Here is an 18,075-nt window from a genome sequence, read left to right on the forward strand (position 1 = left end):
TGGTGTCTGGAACTGAACAGAATTACAAATATTTAAAAATGTAATTTGATTTCCAGGACCAGAAAATAAGAAAATGTTCTTGTCTTTCTGATGCACCTCATATCACTTTGGAGTTAAATGCCTAAAAACTATATTAGCAGAGATTTTAAATGTCTAATTAAGGCACAGCCTTCCAGGTATTTTGACTTTTCTTGTTAAGTGTTCAAACAAAGCTATGGTATTTTTGAGACGGAACTACATTCTCTTGTGTGGGTCCACACAAACCCACAATTTTCTCAGAGAAAGACAAATAGCATATAATTTTACTAATATGTGGAATTTTAAGAAATGATACTAATGAACTTATTTACAAAGCAAAAGCAGACTTACAGACATATAAAACAAACATATGGTTACCAAGAGCAAAGCTGGGGACAGGGAGATAAATTAGAAACTTGGGATTAACACATACACAGTATATATAAATAGATAGGAAACAAAGACAGACTGTGTAGCACAGGGAGCTCTTCACAGTACTCCTATATGGACTATGGTCTATATGGGAAAAGCATTTTAAAAAGAATGGATGTATGTATATGTATGGCTGATTCACTTTGCTGTACAGCAGAAAGTATCATAGCATTGTACTCCAATAAGGGCTTCATAGGTGGTGCTAGTGGTAAAGAAGCTGCCTGCTAAGGCAGTATACACAAGAGACATGGGTTCAGTCCTTCGGTTGGGAAGATGCCCTGGAAGAGGAAATAGTAACCCACTCCAGTATTCTTGCCTAGAAAGTCCCATGGACAAGAGGAGCCTGGCTGCCTATAGTCCATGGGGTTGCAAAGAATTGGACACAACTGAGTATGCACACACATACTCCAATAAAAATTTGGAAATAAAAAATAATAAATCAAATAGATCAACAAGGAATAAAATCAAACAGATAAATTTGATGGCTGTGATGTTCTGTTCATCAGGAATTTGAGCTGTGGAGTGTTTATTGATGACTGTTTGATTAAAATCATCTTGCATTTTAAATAGTGAAGTGAAGTCAGTCATGTCCGACTCTTTGTGACCCCACAGACTGTAGCCTACCAGGCTTCTCCATCCATGGGATTTTCCAGGCAAGAGTACTGGAGTGGGTTGCCATTTCCTTCTCCAGGGGATCTTCCCGAACCAGGGATCGAACCTGGGTCTCCTTCATTGTAGGCAGATGCTTTTACCGTCTGAGCCAGGGAAGTAGACACTTAAAATAGTCATAATATATTTTTATGAGGGCTCCACACATTTCTGATTTTGTCAGTTTTAACTCTGCCATCTGTGTCCCTGGAGTATCTCTACTCTGTTTTTGGTCAGCCAAGGTGATGATTAAAGGGCTGGGAAACGGATGCTAATTATACAGATTCTGTTTAAGGAGCAAGTTACTTTCTTTGGAGAATCAGCATCAGCTCTCCCTGCTAGTTTATTGTCTTTCTAAAACTGCTAATGATATCATTGTTTGCCCCACCTGTTTACACTGTGTAGCTCCAGAAGAGCAAAAAGTATCCGAGTCTTTGAACTTGAGCCCATGAAATTGTGCTAAGCAGGCAATCAGAAAAGTATCGTAAGATGGATATCTTACCTCTCCATGATGTGGAGAGGTAAGATATCTTATTGATTCCCAGCCAGAACTACTGGGCATTTTTTTTTCCGGAACCCTTAAAGCTCCTGTAATCAGCGGCATACGATTTAGTGAACGCTGCTAAACGTCCTTCTATACTCCAAGATAACCAGTTATTAAGCCACTAAGTCAAGTATAGAAGACTTGACTCAGTCTTTTCAGCTTTTACTCACCCAAATCCATTATGCTTTCAGAACTCAGGGAGGAGGGCTTCCTTCCTGAGAGTCTTGGGAAATTTAGTACCATTAGCTCACCAAGGAGCTATGCCACCTTTACTCATGGCCTAGTTACTTCCAGAAATCACAAATCAATCTAAATAGCCCAACATTTAATAGTTGATGATTGACTTTGTTTTCTGAGCTCCTAGGAAGGCAATTGACTCTTGTTGCCGAGCTAAGTTGTAAACAATTCAGAAGTAGAGAAAGCAGAGGCCAGCTCCAGACTGTAAATGTTATCTGTTTAGTTGATTTGAGCAGGTTTTGAAATTCTAGTAAATACAACCGTATCACTCAGTTTTGATTTACAGTTTATTTTTTTACTCATTAATTTTTTTCAAATGTCTACTGATTCTAGTCTATTATTCCCTTCCCTTTCCCATCTCTTTAGGAAGACTATCATGCTAATTTTATTAAAGGAGAAAATATTGTGCTTTGAAAAATAGGACATTTTATTTCACTAGAGAGTTTCTGATAACATAAGCACTGTAGTTAAAGAATAGGTATGTGTATGTGTGTGAGTGCACGTTGGACACTCTTTGTGACCCTATGGACTGTAGCCTGCCAGGCTCCTCTGTCCATGGGATTCTCCAGGCAAGAATACTGGAGTGGGTTGCCATGCCCTCCTTCAATGGATCAAATCAATCATTAAGTTTCTACTGTGTGCAGTAGTCTTGTACTCGTGTTAAAATATTCACTGGCATTTAAAACTGTGTTATTGATTGGTAGTTACCTCTAGACTGAAACTTAGTGCTGGATGCCAGAATTCTCAAAATTACAATATATAAAACCATATTCAGAGGCACCGCTATGTCAGTGAGTCCAGTGAGAAGCACAAAGGTAAGCCAAAAGAAAATAAGAAAGATAAGGATTTTGATTAAGTCTATAACCAATTTAAAATACACAAGCCTGCCTTTGGAGATAGTGAAATTCTTAGCATCATGTTGGAAATATTTTGAGGGTGTTTAGAATACATGGCAAATGGAATTCTGATTTTAAGTGGACTTAGAGGGTAAAAACACCAGTTTCAAACTCAACATTCAAAAAACCAAGATCATGGCATCTAGTTCCATCACTTCATGGCAAACAGAAAGGGGAAAAGTGGAAGCAGTGGCAGATTTTCTTTTCTTGGGTTCCAGAGTCACTGCAGACAGTGACTGCAGCCATGAAAGATGCTTGTTCCTTGGAAGAAAAGCTGTGACAAACCTAGACAGTGTATTAAAAAGCAGAGATATCATGTTGCTGACTAAGGTCCATATAATCAAAGCTATGGTTTTTCCAGTAGTCATGTATGTATGTGAGAGTTGGGCCATAAAGAAGACTGAGTGCCGAGGAACTGATGCTTTTGAATTGTGGTACTGGAGAAAACTCCTGAGAGTCCCTTGGACTGCAAGGAGATCCAACCAGTCAATCCTAAAGGAAATCAGTCCTGAATATTCATTAGAAGATCGATGCTGAAGCTCCAATGCTTTGGCTACCTGATACAAAGAGCCAACTCACTGGAAAAGATCCTGATGCTGGGAAAGACTGAGGGCTGAAGGAGAAGAGGGTGACAGAGGATGAGATGGTTGGATGGCATCACTGACTCAATGGACATGAATTTTAGCAAACTCTGGGAGATAGTGAAGGATAGGGGAGCTTGGTGTGCTGTAGTCCATGGGGCTGCAAAGAATCAGGTATGAATGAGCGACTGAACAAAAAAGCAGCAGGTGTATATTGCAGAGTAGAGGCTGCCAGACTTTAGGATTTACAGATTAATAAGCTAAAAAGAATAAACAATTAAAGCATTATTGGTAGTTACCAGCTCTTTATTTTTGCTGTGTTGCTAGCACTATTCTCCTTACTAAGATTCTTTTGGGCAGTGAGGCTCTCACATTAGATTTGAGCTATAATAGAATTTATTAAGGGCTTCCCCGTTGGCTCAGAGGTTAAAGCGTCTGCCTGCACTGCAGGAGACCTGAGTTTGATCCCTGGGTCAGGAAGATCCTCTGGAGGAGGAAATGGCAACCCACTCCAGTATTCTTGCCTGGAGAATCCCATGGACGGAGGAGTCTGGTGGGCTACAGTCCACAGGGTCGCAAAGAGTCGGACACGACTGAGTGAATTTCAAAAGATACACAAAGAGAAGCATATATATACATATGACAATGGGTGTTACTGATTGGCATTTCCCTCACGTAGGAGATGTGAGGAGCCCAGTCTGTTACCAAGATCAGTTTTTGCCTGGGGACCTGCCACCAACACATGCAGGAGACTGTGTGCTCTGGAGAGCCACCTCTGTGGCTTATATGTCCATTACCATATTCCCTTCTCCAGGATGGGACTCTTCTGTTGTCTGCAAGCCTTACCTCCAAACCACACTCAGGCTTCTCCTTGACTCATACTGGGCTCCCTTGAACCTTGCATAAATACCGAAAAGAATTTTACCGGAACTGGTGTTATAATAGACTGCAGTTACTACTTTAAAAAAAAAACTTTTTATTGTGGAAAATTTCAAGCATATCCAACAGTAGAACATATATAATAAACCATCATATACTATCACCCGACTTCAACCATTATGAGCTAATAGCCAGTCTTATTTTTTCTATACCTCCACCCCTTTCCTTTACTCTAAAAAACTGTGAAACAAATCTCAAATCTATCACTTCATTAAGCTATGGACACTTTAAATAAAATAACAAGTATTGCTAGGGTATTTTAAAACATTAACTCTGTAATATCATCCAATATTTAGTCAATATTTAAATTTCTTTGTTTTACAATGTACATATATATAAATTCACCTACATATTTATGATTATGTAATGGTTTATTTGTCCTATTCAGGATCCACAGAAGTCTGACATTTTTCCACTAGTTATTACCATTAGGATTTTCACGAGTGCATCCACGTGGTTTTATTTTACATGTTTGTCCCTTGGATTTCTGTAAATTGAGAATTTATCCTAAGACTGATCATTTTTATGTTTTTGTTGTTGTTGTTGTTGTTGCTTTTGGTAAGACTGTTTCATAGGTAGTGTTATGTCATTCCATCAAAAGATACATAATATATGGTTCTCTTTCCTATTTATTAATATTTTTAGGTCAATAGACATTGAATACTTGGTTTACCACCTTTATCTCATTGAGAGTGCTGGCATTTTCTTATTTTTCATCTTACAAAGATGCAAACAAATATTACCCAAGACCTGATTCTAGGAGCATTTAAATGTTTTCATGTTGTTGTCCTTATATAGAGTTATATGCCAAGTTCTAGAAATTATTCACTGCAATGCAAAAGTGTAACTTTAGGTCTCTATTACATACCAAGCAAGAATGATAAAGAGCAAACAAAAGCATCATCCAAATCATCATTTCATAAAATGAAAGGCTTTTCAACAGAGGAAATGCAAAACATTTAAAAGACAGAATTTTAAATTATATGCATATATCTTTCTGGAAAATTCATCACATCATCCTGATTTCTCATGTCATCATGAACAGGGTCACTGCATTCTGGTCTCAAACAATGGACCAGAATATGGGAGCCTTTGTTTAGCTCCATGGTGTTGGAAAGCATGTGCTAGAAGGTAATGTGAAAATTTGTCCAGCCAAATTAAAGGACTAACAACTTTAAGAGCATCTTTAACTTATTATGTATTCCAAATCACTATATACAATTTTTTAAAAGCTATTAAAAGGCTATTCTTTAATTCAGTAAACATGTATTGAGCACCGATTCTATGCCACACAGTTATTCTGGCATTTGGAATATAAAAAATCACTAGAATATAAATATAAGAAAGATTAATAAAAAAAGCAGAGTGGAGACAATATAACAAAAAGAAATTAAGAAGTTGCATTATTAATTTTTGCTCTGCCTCCAAGGAACTTCCTCATACCCTGGGGGTTTAGTATCCTGTGAATGGGTATAATAAGGCATATTTGTCTTTCTCTTTGAAAACTAAGTAACATAATGAACATTATCTGAAGAATCAAAGGTAAACTGTAAAATGTAAGAAATGATGTGATAACTTCTGGACCTTAATCTGTGGTTTCTCATAGGGTATATTCTCACTGGGATAAACTTGAAATATACCCCTAGTATCACTATTTTATCCATCTCCTTTTGCTGATAAGGAAACGGTCCTCCTAATGTGACGTGACTTAACAGAACTGGCTAATGGTTGAGCCTAGTGATCTCAGTTGTGTGCTCCTCCTCTGCTCTACAGTGATGGTTCTTTCACATTAGATGCTATATGCTTGCACAGTGCATTCAAATCCACCAGGGCGTTAAGGGTGTAATAGGGAAGTGATCTGGTTTTGAAAGGCAGAAGTGAGCAGACACAAAGGCAGGTGGCCAGGAGGCTCCCAAGGGTTCTGTCTGCTAATCACTTGCTCTACTGGCCCTCCTGCTCCCAGCCCTGGCAGCCCTTCCCTTCTCCTTTGTCCCTTCTAATCCCCACCTTCCTGTTCTCTTGACACTAGCTTCATGAGACATTCAGCGTTTTGATCATCACTTTATGTGTTGTTGACCTTGTCCAGTCAATCTGACCTTGTATTACCAATTCTAACTCCTTGAAGAAAAGGAATGACACACATTGAAACGCTTGACCTAGGAATTTGAATCCACTTCAGCTGTTTTGGCTGATATAATATGTTTAAAATACCAAATCTGAATGCCTTTATACTAGACCTGCATGTTCTAATTCCTCCATTGCCTTTTGGACTATACTAGCCCTTTTGCACACTTCTCAGACTTCCCTAGCCCCTGAAAGCATTTGAGTTGACTCCTGGTGGACTGACATCTTCCCTACAGACTGTACCAGGCAGATCCTGGGTTCTTTGGGGGTAACGGACTCTGGTTTTTAGTTTACTTTGAGTCTCAAATCAAAAGTATCGCCCACGGCATCTCTCTCACTGTTCAGAATTTAGTACTGACGTGGCCAAAATCACAGTGACCTGCGCCTAATAATGAGCCTTAGGAGGTTCAAGTGAGAGTATAGATGGAGAGGAAGAGAGTTAAGAAGAGCCCAGTTAAAATGCATTATTGCGTGTACTCAAGAATCTTGAAGCAATGACTTGTTATTAACACCTTGTTCTTCTGGCAGAAATGCCTACTGGCATAAGGCTGAGTAATATTTGGTTGAACACAAAAGGGTCCCTTTATCTTCTTTATGAAAGGATTCTCCTGGATGTGGCACTCTCCAGGGAAGGTGCAAAGTCACACAGCAGCCTATTTCCCCTTTGCCCTAACATCATTTTCACTTCAATCCTCTTCAATACAGGTTGCCAATTTGGCCTGTTCCATCTCCAACAATGAGGAAGGGGTGAAATTAGTTCGGATGGCAGCCACTCAGATTGACAGCTTGTGTCCTCAGGTAAGCCTCATTCACTTTGTTTCCACAGCTGATATTTTGGATCTTGTGCACTCCAGCCTTCATGTCACTCATTCCTTGCCTTGTCCATTTTCCTCTCCCTGGAAAGTGCTACCCATCAGTCATGGACCATTTCAGGTTCTGCCTTTCTCAAAAAGAACTGCTAATTGCTCCAGTCTCTCCAAAATTACTGTAGTGATTATTGTCTTTTCCACCCCTATTGACTTTTTCTGTCTTGAATTGTTATTTCAACACTCCATATCTATTCACTTCATCTCCCTCACAAAATTATATGCTTGTATGTGGAGAACAAGAGTTATATCTCTGCCCCATCTGTGCTAAAAAGACTTGGTTCAATATACACTTTTGGCAACCTATATCTTAAAAAAAGAAGAGCAAACAAAGACTAGTATTTGATAACCTACTCCATCTTTCATGTTTTGATTGTCCTCCCAAATACCAAGAATCCCCTTATCTGCGGAAGCTGCAAGGTTCAGGGTTTCAACATGGTCTTTGACTTGCTTGTTCCTGCTTTGATGAGTGTAATCCTCATGTCCATGGATTATTTCTAACAAATAGGTCATCAATGCTGCTCTCACATTGGCTGCCCGGCCACAGAGCAAAGTTGCTCAAGACAACATGGACGTTTTCAAGGACCAGTGGGAAAAGCAAGTTCGAGTGCTGACAGAGGCTGTGGATGACATCACTTCGGTGGATGACTTCCTTTCCGTCTCAGGTAATCACAAACAGGCCCTTACAAGATAGTTGAAGGAAGAGAACAAGATGAGATGAGGAATATCTTGCAAGTGTCATGGGTCTGTGTTTCAAATGCTCTCCTTGGCCCTTTGAGCTTTCAATCATCTCTGCAACTGTGATTGTAACACCCTCTTGAAAATTTGTCTCTGCTGTGCACGTTATTTCAAGACACTGAGTCAAGGGATTTGGGGGGAAGACATAACTTTCTGATTGAGATATTAGAAACCTGAAAGATTATTTAAGTAGACCTAGGCTCCTTTCTCAGAGAAGGCGATGGCACCCCACTCCAGTACTCTTGCCTGGAAAATCCCATGGACGGAGGAGCCTGGTGGGCTGCAGTCCATGGGGTTGCACAGAGTCGGACACATCTGAAGCGACTTAGCAGCAGCAGCAGGCTCCTTTCTAGTTCCTGGAGTTTTTAAAATAGGATGGCCTTTGCTGCATCTAAATCACCCATCTAAAAAAGAGATTGGTTATGTTGAAAAAAAAATCAATTAGTTATTCCAATTTGCCTGTGTTAAGTACCCCCCCACTGCCCTGCCCCAGTGAATGAAGTTACATAGGTTTTTGATAAGCTGGAAAAAAAATTTTAACCACCAAATGAACCCATTAGAAAGCCCTTAGGAACTATTGAGGTTTTGAGCACTTGAGCATGAGGTTGTGGAAGGAAGTGAAAATAAACAGAACTCATCATCACTGGAAATTGTAACTTAATGCTTTGTAGATGAAGCCAGACAGAAGGATGGCAATCCACTCCAGTATTCTTGTCTGGAAAATCCCATAGGCAGGCTACAGTCCATGGGGTCACAAAGAGTCAGACATGACTGAGCAACTAACACCAGGGATGTTAGCACATTTGAATAACCATGTAGTCGATTCTGCCTTTAACAAGGCTCGTCAATGCTGTTTCAAAAGTGGGTTACCAGCGGCTCATGGGCCTTTTTCCAAACAGATTTGGCCTAATACACGTAGAGAAGTCTCTGTGGGAGCATAAGGAAGGAGGTCACAGAAGCCTCAACTCCCTTGTGAGGCATTAAAATAACCAAATGGCCCTTAAAAATTCAAATTAACCAGGTGTTGACACTACCCAGAGGTGTATGGAAATCGCACCTACCAACTCGTGTGCCCTGTCCTCAACCCGGACTTACTGAGGTCTGAGAGGGAGAGGCTGCAGCACAGCTCATGGGATCCAGGCTGATGCAGGCTGACTGCAACAAAAGGGAGGGGATTTCTGGGGCAGGCTTAGTGTATTTGGAAGCTTTTCTCTAGTTGTAGTCTTTCCATTCACCAAGAAACTGACAATGAATTCCCACTGGGCTTGTGTTTAAAGCTTGTCTAGGAGTAGCATAGTTGAACCTGTAGATCTGATGGATGATGGAAAAGCCAACTTTAAAATCATGGAGGGAAAGTCAAGGGAAATGGGAAAAATGAGCCAACACATGCTTGGTGCTGTCAATTAAAAAAAAAAAAAACACAACACAAGAGTGGCGAATTAAGTTTTATTTGGGTGATATGAGGGCTGCAGCCCAGGAGATAGCACCTCAGATAGTTCTAGAGAAACTGTTCCAAACAGGTGGGAGGCGAAGGATGATAAAAATGTGAGTTTGGTAAAGGGGGAGTACATGCAAGTAAGCACATATTTAAAAGTTTCTGCTGGTCTCATGAAGCTTCTGCTAGTCACGAGAAACAATTGTCACCGTGAAGGAATTTAGTGCTTTTCTAGATATGAGGAGATATAAGAATTGAGCTCATAAAATCAGCTCCTGAGACTATCTGACTATCTGAGGACCTGTGCTGCTAGTTTCCCCTGAGAACAGAGTGTCTCATTTCTGCTCTCCTCCCTGAACTCCTTGAGGGGTGTTGAAGGTCAGCAGCTGCAGCAGCACATGATTCAATTCTTGTAGAGTAAATGACAAGCACCCATGGCAAGTGCCAATTTGTAGTTGACAGTATCTGTTATATGTCTGATTTTCTGCTATTTGCCTTCATTCTCACCAAAATTTTATGTCAGGTATCACTATTCTGAATCTTCTTTGAGAAAAGTAAGTCACTAACAGGCAAGTAACTTGGCAGAGGTGGAATTATAATTCAGATTATCCTCTTTCCAGAATCTATATAGTTCTTAGTAAGTCCGGATAAAAGGGTATTTCTCCAGCTTTCACTGCAGCTCCTTTCCCCCACCTCCAATCCTCTCCTCTCTTCTGCCCTGTAGTACCATGGGTCCACTCTCTCTTCCCTTTTAGAAACCTGGCTTGTTCTTCATTCCCAAGGTGCTTTACTTTTGATGACTTGTCAAAGCAGCTATTCATTTAAACATACCTATGTCCAGAGATTGTCTGATAAAGAACTCAATGCGTTGCCATTTGTGAAATTTTTTGCTTCCCTGATACATGAATCCTAACAATGCAGAAGATATCCAAGAAGTGCATCTCTCAGAAGATGCTTAGAAATTGTTCGGCTAGGCATGTTGGGGATCCGAATGGTGGGGAACAAAAGACTGGACACCAAGGCTGAGATATTTCTGCTTTCTAGTCAATCTTTGCCAGGATGGGTATAAGGGTCCCCAGAAGGGGAGAGGGGGACTCTCAAACCAGCCTCAGGTCTCACACAGCAATCCTAACAGCCCCTAGAAATCTTACTCTGCTACCCTGCCTATTTACAAATAAATGAAAATATCTATACACTACCTTTCTCAAAGAGGAGTCATTTCAGAACTTAAAACTTTCCCGACTTATCCTTTTCTTTAAATGCATGTACAGAAATTTCTGAGGGTAGAAAAAAGCAAAGCAAGGAGTCTTATCTCAGGCTGTTTCAATAATGCAAGCTTTTCTTAATTTTCTTCCACCGGGCCTGCCTCTCTGCCACCTTTCTCCCTGCCATTCCTTTGTGCATCTCATTATTACCAGCAACATGAAAAGGCTTTGGCTTCTGCTGATAACACTGTACAGTCCAACCGCAGTGGTACAAGTGCCGTGGCATGCTATGACAGGAAAATGAACAGGCGCTGTCAGGAAGCCGGCCTTGGCAGGACCCGCTGGAGCGTGCCTTTGGACTTGACAATCGGAGGCAGCAGGCACCTTTCCACAGATGGGCTTGACAAATAATGACACAGCCCACTCTGTCCTGCTGGTAGACTGTGGATGCAGCCCAATAGTTGGGAAAACTACTTCTCATCTCCTCTGTAAGCTGGAGCCAAAACATTTGCATCAGTAAATTGCAGGTTTGGCCCAGGAGATATTTTGGAATGGCATTAATGACATTTTATGTATCAGTTTCTTCTTAAGGGAATATTTATTCTGGCAGGAAACTCTATTTTGGAGGCAACAATAAAAAAGTTTTTTTTTTTTTTTTTTTAAGGGATAGTTTTGTTTTTCTTTCTTTTTTTCATGCTACCTGAGTACTTAATTTGTCCATATGAAAAGCAACAAGTTTGGGGAGCAATGATGCTAGCTATTAACATTACAGAAGCAAAACCAATTTTCTGATGTGGTCTGGGCTCATAAAAAAGTGAAACGACTGTGTTAGAGCACTTAAACTTTTTCCACTGGGCAAAAACTACCATTTTTAATAGTGTCTTAAAATGAGCGTCTTGGCTTTAATCATGTGACAGTTTAATTCTTGAGTTCGGCTCACAAAGTAACAGGCATCTAAGATCTGAAAAAGCTATTAACTCAATCCCATAATGTCTATAAGTTTTGTTTTGTTTGCCTCTTCCTCTTTCATTTACTTTTTTTTAGCTCCAGGGTCTTGAGTTTGTTCCCTTAAAATATTCACAGACTGAACTTTGCTTATGATTTTGGAAACTGTAGTTTTAGAGCTAATAATAATGAAGTAGTTCAGTCGTCAGTGATTTAACATGATTACATCTTTTCTGAAAGAATAAGGCTGCAAAAATTTAAGGAAGTATCACAAATTATGTTGCCGGCAAATCTTTTATGATTTTAAAAACTATGCTTCACATTCAGGCGTAATATCCAAAGTACCTAAGGGGTTCACCCCAACAATGTAACCCTCTCTGAAATGCACATGCTTTCTATTATTACTTTCCCTTCTATGCTATTTTCTAGTTGGAACATCATCCCTCTATCTCCTTACTTAATGAATTCTTTCTCTTAAAAATACCTTAGAGTACAAATATATAATTGTCTCCTTGCAAAGGATATATTTATTCAGTATTTCTTCTTCTCTTTTGGAATGTTTGTTATGTATTTATTTTTGTCCAAGCTGGGTCTTCACTGCTCCTCAGGCATTTCTCTAGTTGTGGTGACAGAGGATTACTCTCTAGTTGTGGTGTGTGAACTTCTCGTTACAGTATCTTCCCTTGTTGTAGAGCACAGACTCTTAGGGTGCACAGGCTTCAGTAGTTGTGGCACATGGGCTTACTTGCCCCACAGCATGTAGGATTTTCCTGGATCAGGAGTCAAACCCGTACCTCCTGCATTGGCAGGCAGATTCTTTACCACTGAGCCACAAGGGAAGCCTTCTGATTGGTTTTCAAATGTGTCAGTGATATAAAGGGCTTCTCTGATACCTTAGTTGGTATAGAATACTCCTGCAATGCAGGACAGCAGGGCTAGCTAGATTCCTAGATCAGGAAGATACCCTGGAAAAAAAAAAAAAGGCAACTCATTCCAGTATTCTTGCCTGGGAAATCCCATGGACAGTAGAGCCTGGCAGGCTATAGTCCATGGAGTTATAACAGTCAGACACAACTTCATGACTAAACCACCACCACCAGTGATATAAAATCATATAAATGTGGATATGTCCTCTTCACAGAAAACCATATCTTGGAGGATGTGAACAAATGTGTGATCGCCCTTCAAGAGGGGGATGTGGACACTCTGGACCGGACTGCAGGGGCCATCAGGGGCCGGGCTGCTCGAGTTATACACATCATCAATGCTGAGATGGAGAACTATGAAGCTGGTGTTTATACTGAGAAGGTGCTGGAAGCTACAAAACTGCTATCTGAGACAGGTAACCATGGATATTAGATTCGACCAAAATGTCAGCCCCATGATGAATTTCCATACCTGAATAAATCTGTTTCATTGTTTCCTGTAGGTCTTTATGCTTCTAAATCACACATGATCATAAAATTGGTGCTCTTTATTTCTTGAGTTTGAATTGGAATACTTTAGCAGAATCACAATTTATTGTTTTTGCAGTATGTACTACTCTACAGTTTTTGTGTATAATCATTTGATTCTCACAAGGACCTTATGAAGTAGGCAGATTTTTTTTTATCTCCCATTATGAATGTGAAAGTGGAATTTTGAATGAGATAAGAGACTGGAAAAAGGTCACAAGTCTAGAGAATCGTGAGTATGTGATTGGAACTTGGAATTTTGAACTTGAAAAGCATTTCTCTGTCTGTTTCTTGAGAACATAGGACTATGAGAAAGGACCACGCACAACCAGGGAAAGCATAAAGGCTTTCAGTAGTACATGGATATGAAGTGATCACAGGAGGTAATGGTTATTGAAAAGGGGCTAGACTTTCAGTATATGCCCAACTCCACTGGTGAAAGTCTGCGTATCCTCTTTCAGGGGTGCGTGGCTGCCTTCTGGGAAATCGTGGTCTTGATGAGACACAGTTACTTGTGACAGGGAGCCTGTCATAGCTCTCTAATGCACTGAGATGGGAAAAAGACTTGTTTCCACTGAGTTAACACAACAGCCCATAACTTTGGATAGTTATGTCAATGACTGACCTATTTTTAGTAGTTTTTGCTCTTAACTGATGTCTCTTGGCTTCAGACCCTTTCTAAAGTCCCTCTTGTCTTGTGTATTGATATGTACGTGTCTTAGTTGCTCAGTTGTGTCCAGCTCTTTGTGATCCCATGGACTGTAGCCTGCCAGCTCCTCTGTCCATGGAATTCTCCAGGCAAGAATATTGGAGTGGAGTGCCATTCCCTTCTCCAAGGGATCCCGACCCAGGGATCAAATCCAGTCTCCTGCACTGCAGGCAGATTCTTTACTGTCTGAGCCAGCAAGGAAGTCCATTAACATATGAGAGAATGAAAGTAGAAAGTCCAGGGAAGGAGAGAAGATGAATAGAATTTAACTCTATATGTTGGCTGGAGTTATGAATGGGTAACAAATCGAGTTCTATGTATACATAGAAGGAACTCACTTCAGCTTCAGTGGGAATTGTCTCTGGTCTGTACATGGATTTTGGAGCCCGCTAGGCTTTTACAAACAGACGTATCTCTGAAAAGTCAGATATAACAGTGTTCTAAGTTCTACATGATAAGACATGTTAGTAGAAATATGTTTCCTTCTACAGGGACAGGATATTTACAAAGACTTCTGTAGCTATTTGCTAGTCTAGAATAGCAATGAGAAATAATAGGTAAACAGACGTTGGTTGCTCACTCTGAAATATATGGAGAAAGGGAATAGGGTCATATCACAAATCACCCATATCTAGGGATCGTTGCTCTTGAGAAGCCTGACAGACTTAGAATTAGAAATAATAATGACAATAATATGATATATCTACATTTTAATTAGGGGCTTCCCTGATGACTTGAATTGTAGAGAATTTGCCTGCAATGTGGAAGACCTGGGTTTGATCCCTGATCCAGGAAGATCCCCTGGAGAAAGGAATGGCACAGTGGAGTGGACCGGTATTCTTGCCTGGAGAGTTTCATGGACAGAGGAGCCTGGCAGGCTACAGTCCATGGGGTCGCAAAGAGTCGAACACAACTGAGCCACTAACACTTTCACATTTTAACTGGTGCTTCCCTGATGGCTCAGCGGGCAAATATCTGCCTGCAATGCAGAGACACAGGAGACATGGGTTCAGTCTCTGGGTCGGGAAGATCCCCTGGAGGAGGAAAAGGTAACCCACTCCAGTACTCTTGCCTGAAAAAAATCCCTGGTGGGCTACAATCCAAAGAGTTGGAAAGAGTCAAGTCAGACACAACTGAGCGACTAAGCATCCCCCCCCCGGCCCCCCACACAGTTTAATTAACTGAAATTCAGCACTATTTTCTTTCAAATAGATTTGCCCTTTGAATTCACTAGAGCAACACAGTGCAAGTCATACAGTGTTTCTTTACTCATTTAAAAGAATTAGAAACAGGTATTTTGGGGCTTTCCTGATGGTCCAGTGATTTAGACTTCCACTTTTCAATGCAGGGGATGAGGATTCAATCCCTGATTCGGAAGCTAAGATCCTACATGCCCCGGGGCCAAAAAACTGAAACATAAAACAGAAGCAATATTGTGACAAATTTAATAAAGATATAAAGACTTTTATAATGGTCCCCTTCAAAAAAATCTTAAAAAAAACAAAACAATTATTTTATTTCTCCAGTATATGCTGTTTTTTTGTTTTTTTTCCACCCCCACCATTCACCCTTAAAGGGACCCTCTCACAGTTCTGCAGTTCTCAGTTCCTGACCCATTACTTCCATTATGTTATGAAGTCTCAGCTTCATGGGGTATATCTGATACATAGCAGCATTTCCTCCAATCTAACACTGAGTGAAGAGTATCCAAGAAGGGTGGAGGACATGGAGACAGAATTCTCAGCTCACAACTGTTTGGAATGATGATTGTAGCAGATGATACCCAGAGCCAGTTTACATGTGACTTTGTGCATACAAAAACTTCAAACGTTGTTTAAGAAACATTCTGGAACTTTTTCTTATTGCATCTTGGAGTGCTTTAATGAACAGTAGGAAGTGGTACCCATGGGGTCAAAATCTACATAAAGGCAAGGACAGTGTGCTTAGTTGAGTGAAATATTTTAACATAATTTTCACCCAAAGTCTTAAAATGTAAATAATATTCTGGTTGAATTTTTTTTCCCCCACTGGAAAAAAAAATCAATGAAATAGAGCAATCTACCCTGGATTATTGTTGCTAATCAAGATTTTGCTTATTTGTTAATTTTCAGATCTTTAAAAATTATCATCTCAGCCCTTCTTTTGCAGTGATTGAATACTCTGAGCACTTAACTAAAGGCACCTTCCTGCTTCTGATTTCCCCATCCAAGTCTTAATTGAAAAGAAAAGAAGAGCAAGGCATTTAAATTCTTTCTGTTTTTCATCCTCTATTGAAGATCACTAGGAAAGCAGCCAGGTAGAAGAGACTGAAATAGACAGATTATAAATAACTAGCAGAAAATATACATGTCAAGAAAAAGTAGATATTAGTGGGCTAAGAACTAGAATATACAAGGTATATAAATTATTTTCCTTCTATCCTCAATGGTTCTTTTCTTTCCTAAATAAGAACAATATTGTTTTTTTATGGGTAACTAGAGAGGTTGTCAAAGAAATGAAAGCAAAAATTTAGCTGTTAGTAGGACAATTGACATATACACCGATTCCTCATGGAGGAAGAATGCCTCTGTTTGTCATTGCTATGACGAAGCCCACTGGCTATCTCATGTGGAATATGAGGTTTAAAAATGTATAATATAATGGTGACTTAGGCTTCGCTGGTGGTTCAGCGCTAAAGAATCCTACCAATGCAGGATATGTGGGTTTGATTCCTCGGTTGGGAAGATCCCCTGAAGAAGCAAATGGCAACCCACTCAAGTATTCTTGCCTGGGAAATCCCATGAACAGAGGAGCCCTGGCATGCTATATATAGTTCATGGGGCCACAAAAAAGTCAAATATGACTTAGCATACAACAGTATGGTGACTTAATACCTAGAATTTCTCCATGAGAAATGATTAAATATACAAGCTATAAAAAACTTTAGCTGTTAATTCACTGTTTGCTAATTAGAATTATTGGAGAATGTACTAAAGACATGGAATTTGAGGAAGAACATAAGGTCAGTTCTGTAATTATGATTATACAGAGTTTTTTTGGTTATATAGATTGTATAAACTGGATTAGTCCCCTTGTCTGTGTCTGGCTATGCTTAGGAGACCCACACCCTCAAAATAAAAGCTCCAACGCTGGCACTATTGGTAATGAACCTGCCTGCAGAAGATGTAAGGGACACAGATTAGATCCATGGGTCAGAAAGATCCCCTGGAGGAGGACATGGCAACCCACTCCAGCATTCTTGCCTGGAAGTTGCTTCAGTGGTATTTGACTCTCTGCAGCCCTATGTACTGTAGCCCACCATGTTCCTCTGTCCATGAGATTCTCCAGGCAAGAGTACTGGAGTAGGTTGCTATGCCCTCCTCTAGAAATCTTCCCAACCCAGGGATAGAACTCGCATCGCTTATGTCTCTTGCATTGGCCGGGTGGTGGTGGGGCGTTCTTCATCACTCATGTCCCGTGGGAAGCCTCCCAAACTCCTATTCAGATCACTAATGCCCAAATTTCTACCTTTGGGCTAATGTTTTGCTCCTGATTTTTTTTTTCCCCTAAATCTTGTGTAGTAACTTTTTTTTATACAAGTTTATCAAACTTTGTCCTGAAAGTACATTTTATTTTGGGGAGAGAACACAGAGAAGTGGGCAAGGAGTGGAAAGTGCCAAGAAAAGGGGGAAAAAGGAAGAATCCAGGACATGGAAGACAGATCACTATGTTTTCTCTTGCCTTGTCACAACCAACCAGGTTCTGCTCAGTTTTATTTCTGAGTTGTTAGATTGAAGACTCTAAGGCAGATGTTCTCAGCCTCTGTATTTTTGACATTTGAGTCTTGGTAGTTCTTTCTTGGGGTGGAGGGAGCTATCCTGTGGATTAAAGATGCTTGGCATTCCTGGCCTCACCACACTAGATGCTTGTAGAACCTCTTCCTTTCCCACTTCAAATTGTGACAAAGGTGGCTCTAGACATTGCTAGATGTTCTTGGGGTGGACAAAATAATCCTCATTTAAGATAACTGCCACAAGAGAAAGAAATATTCCAAAATAAGAGCAAGTTTAAATAAGGCAAAATGGAGCCTCTGTATAATGGCCATAGGGTACGGCGACAAGACTGGAGTGAGAGCCTGTTACAAAGAATGAAAAAAACGGCAGGATGTTCAAAGAGGTTTGACTAGACCAGACTTGGATGCTAATGGGATTTGCAAATACAGGCCAATCTCTGTTTTAACATGTAAATGATGCATGTGTGGGGCTCTGTAGAGACCAACTTTACCAACTGACTACCTTCACTAAGTGGCTAAAAATTGAGAAAGT

At 40.2% G+C, this 18,075-nt stretch overlaps 1 protein-coding gene across 5 annotated transcripts in view; it reads left to right on the forward strand.

Moving 5' to 3' along the window:
• The window catches only part of CTNNA2 (catenin alpha 2), a 1,366,346-nt gene that overhangs the window by 1,243,168 nt on the left and 105,103 nt on the right, over positions 1-18,075 (forward strand). For all 5 annotated transcript variants that reach the window (XM_086323685.1, XM_086323687.1, XM_086323688.1 and 2 more), the window contains exons 10-12: positions 7,125-7,217; positions 7,794-7,950; positions 12,750-12,950. In XM_086323685.1, the coding sequence (XP_086179811.1) occupies positions 7,125-7,217; positions 7,794-7,950; positions 12,750-12,950 (451 nt within the window). The remainder of the gene's footprint in view (positions 1-7,124; positions 7,218-7,793; positions 7,951-12,749; positions 12,951-18,075) is intronic.

The sequence above is a fragment of the Bos grunniens genome, chromosome 11, assembly GCF_055505025.1.
Source record: "Bos grunniens cultivar Pamir isolate PY7600 chromosome 11, Bosgru_T2T1.0, whole genome shotgun sequence".
NCBI lineage: Eukaryota > Metazoa > Chordata > Mammalia > Artiodactyla > Bovidae > Bos > Bos grunniens.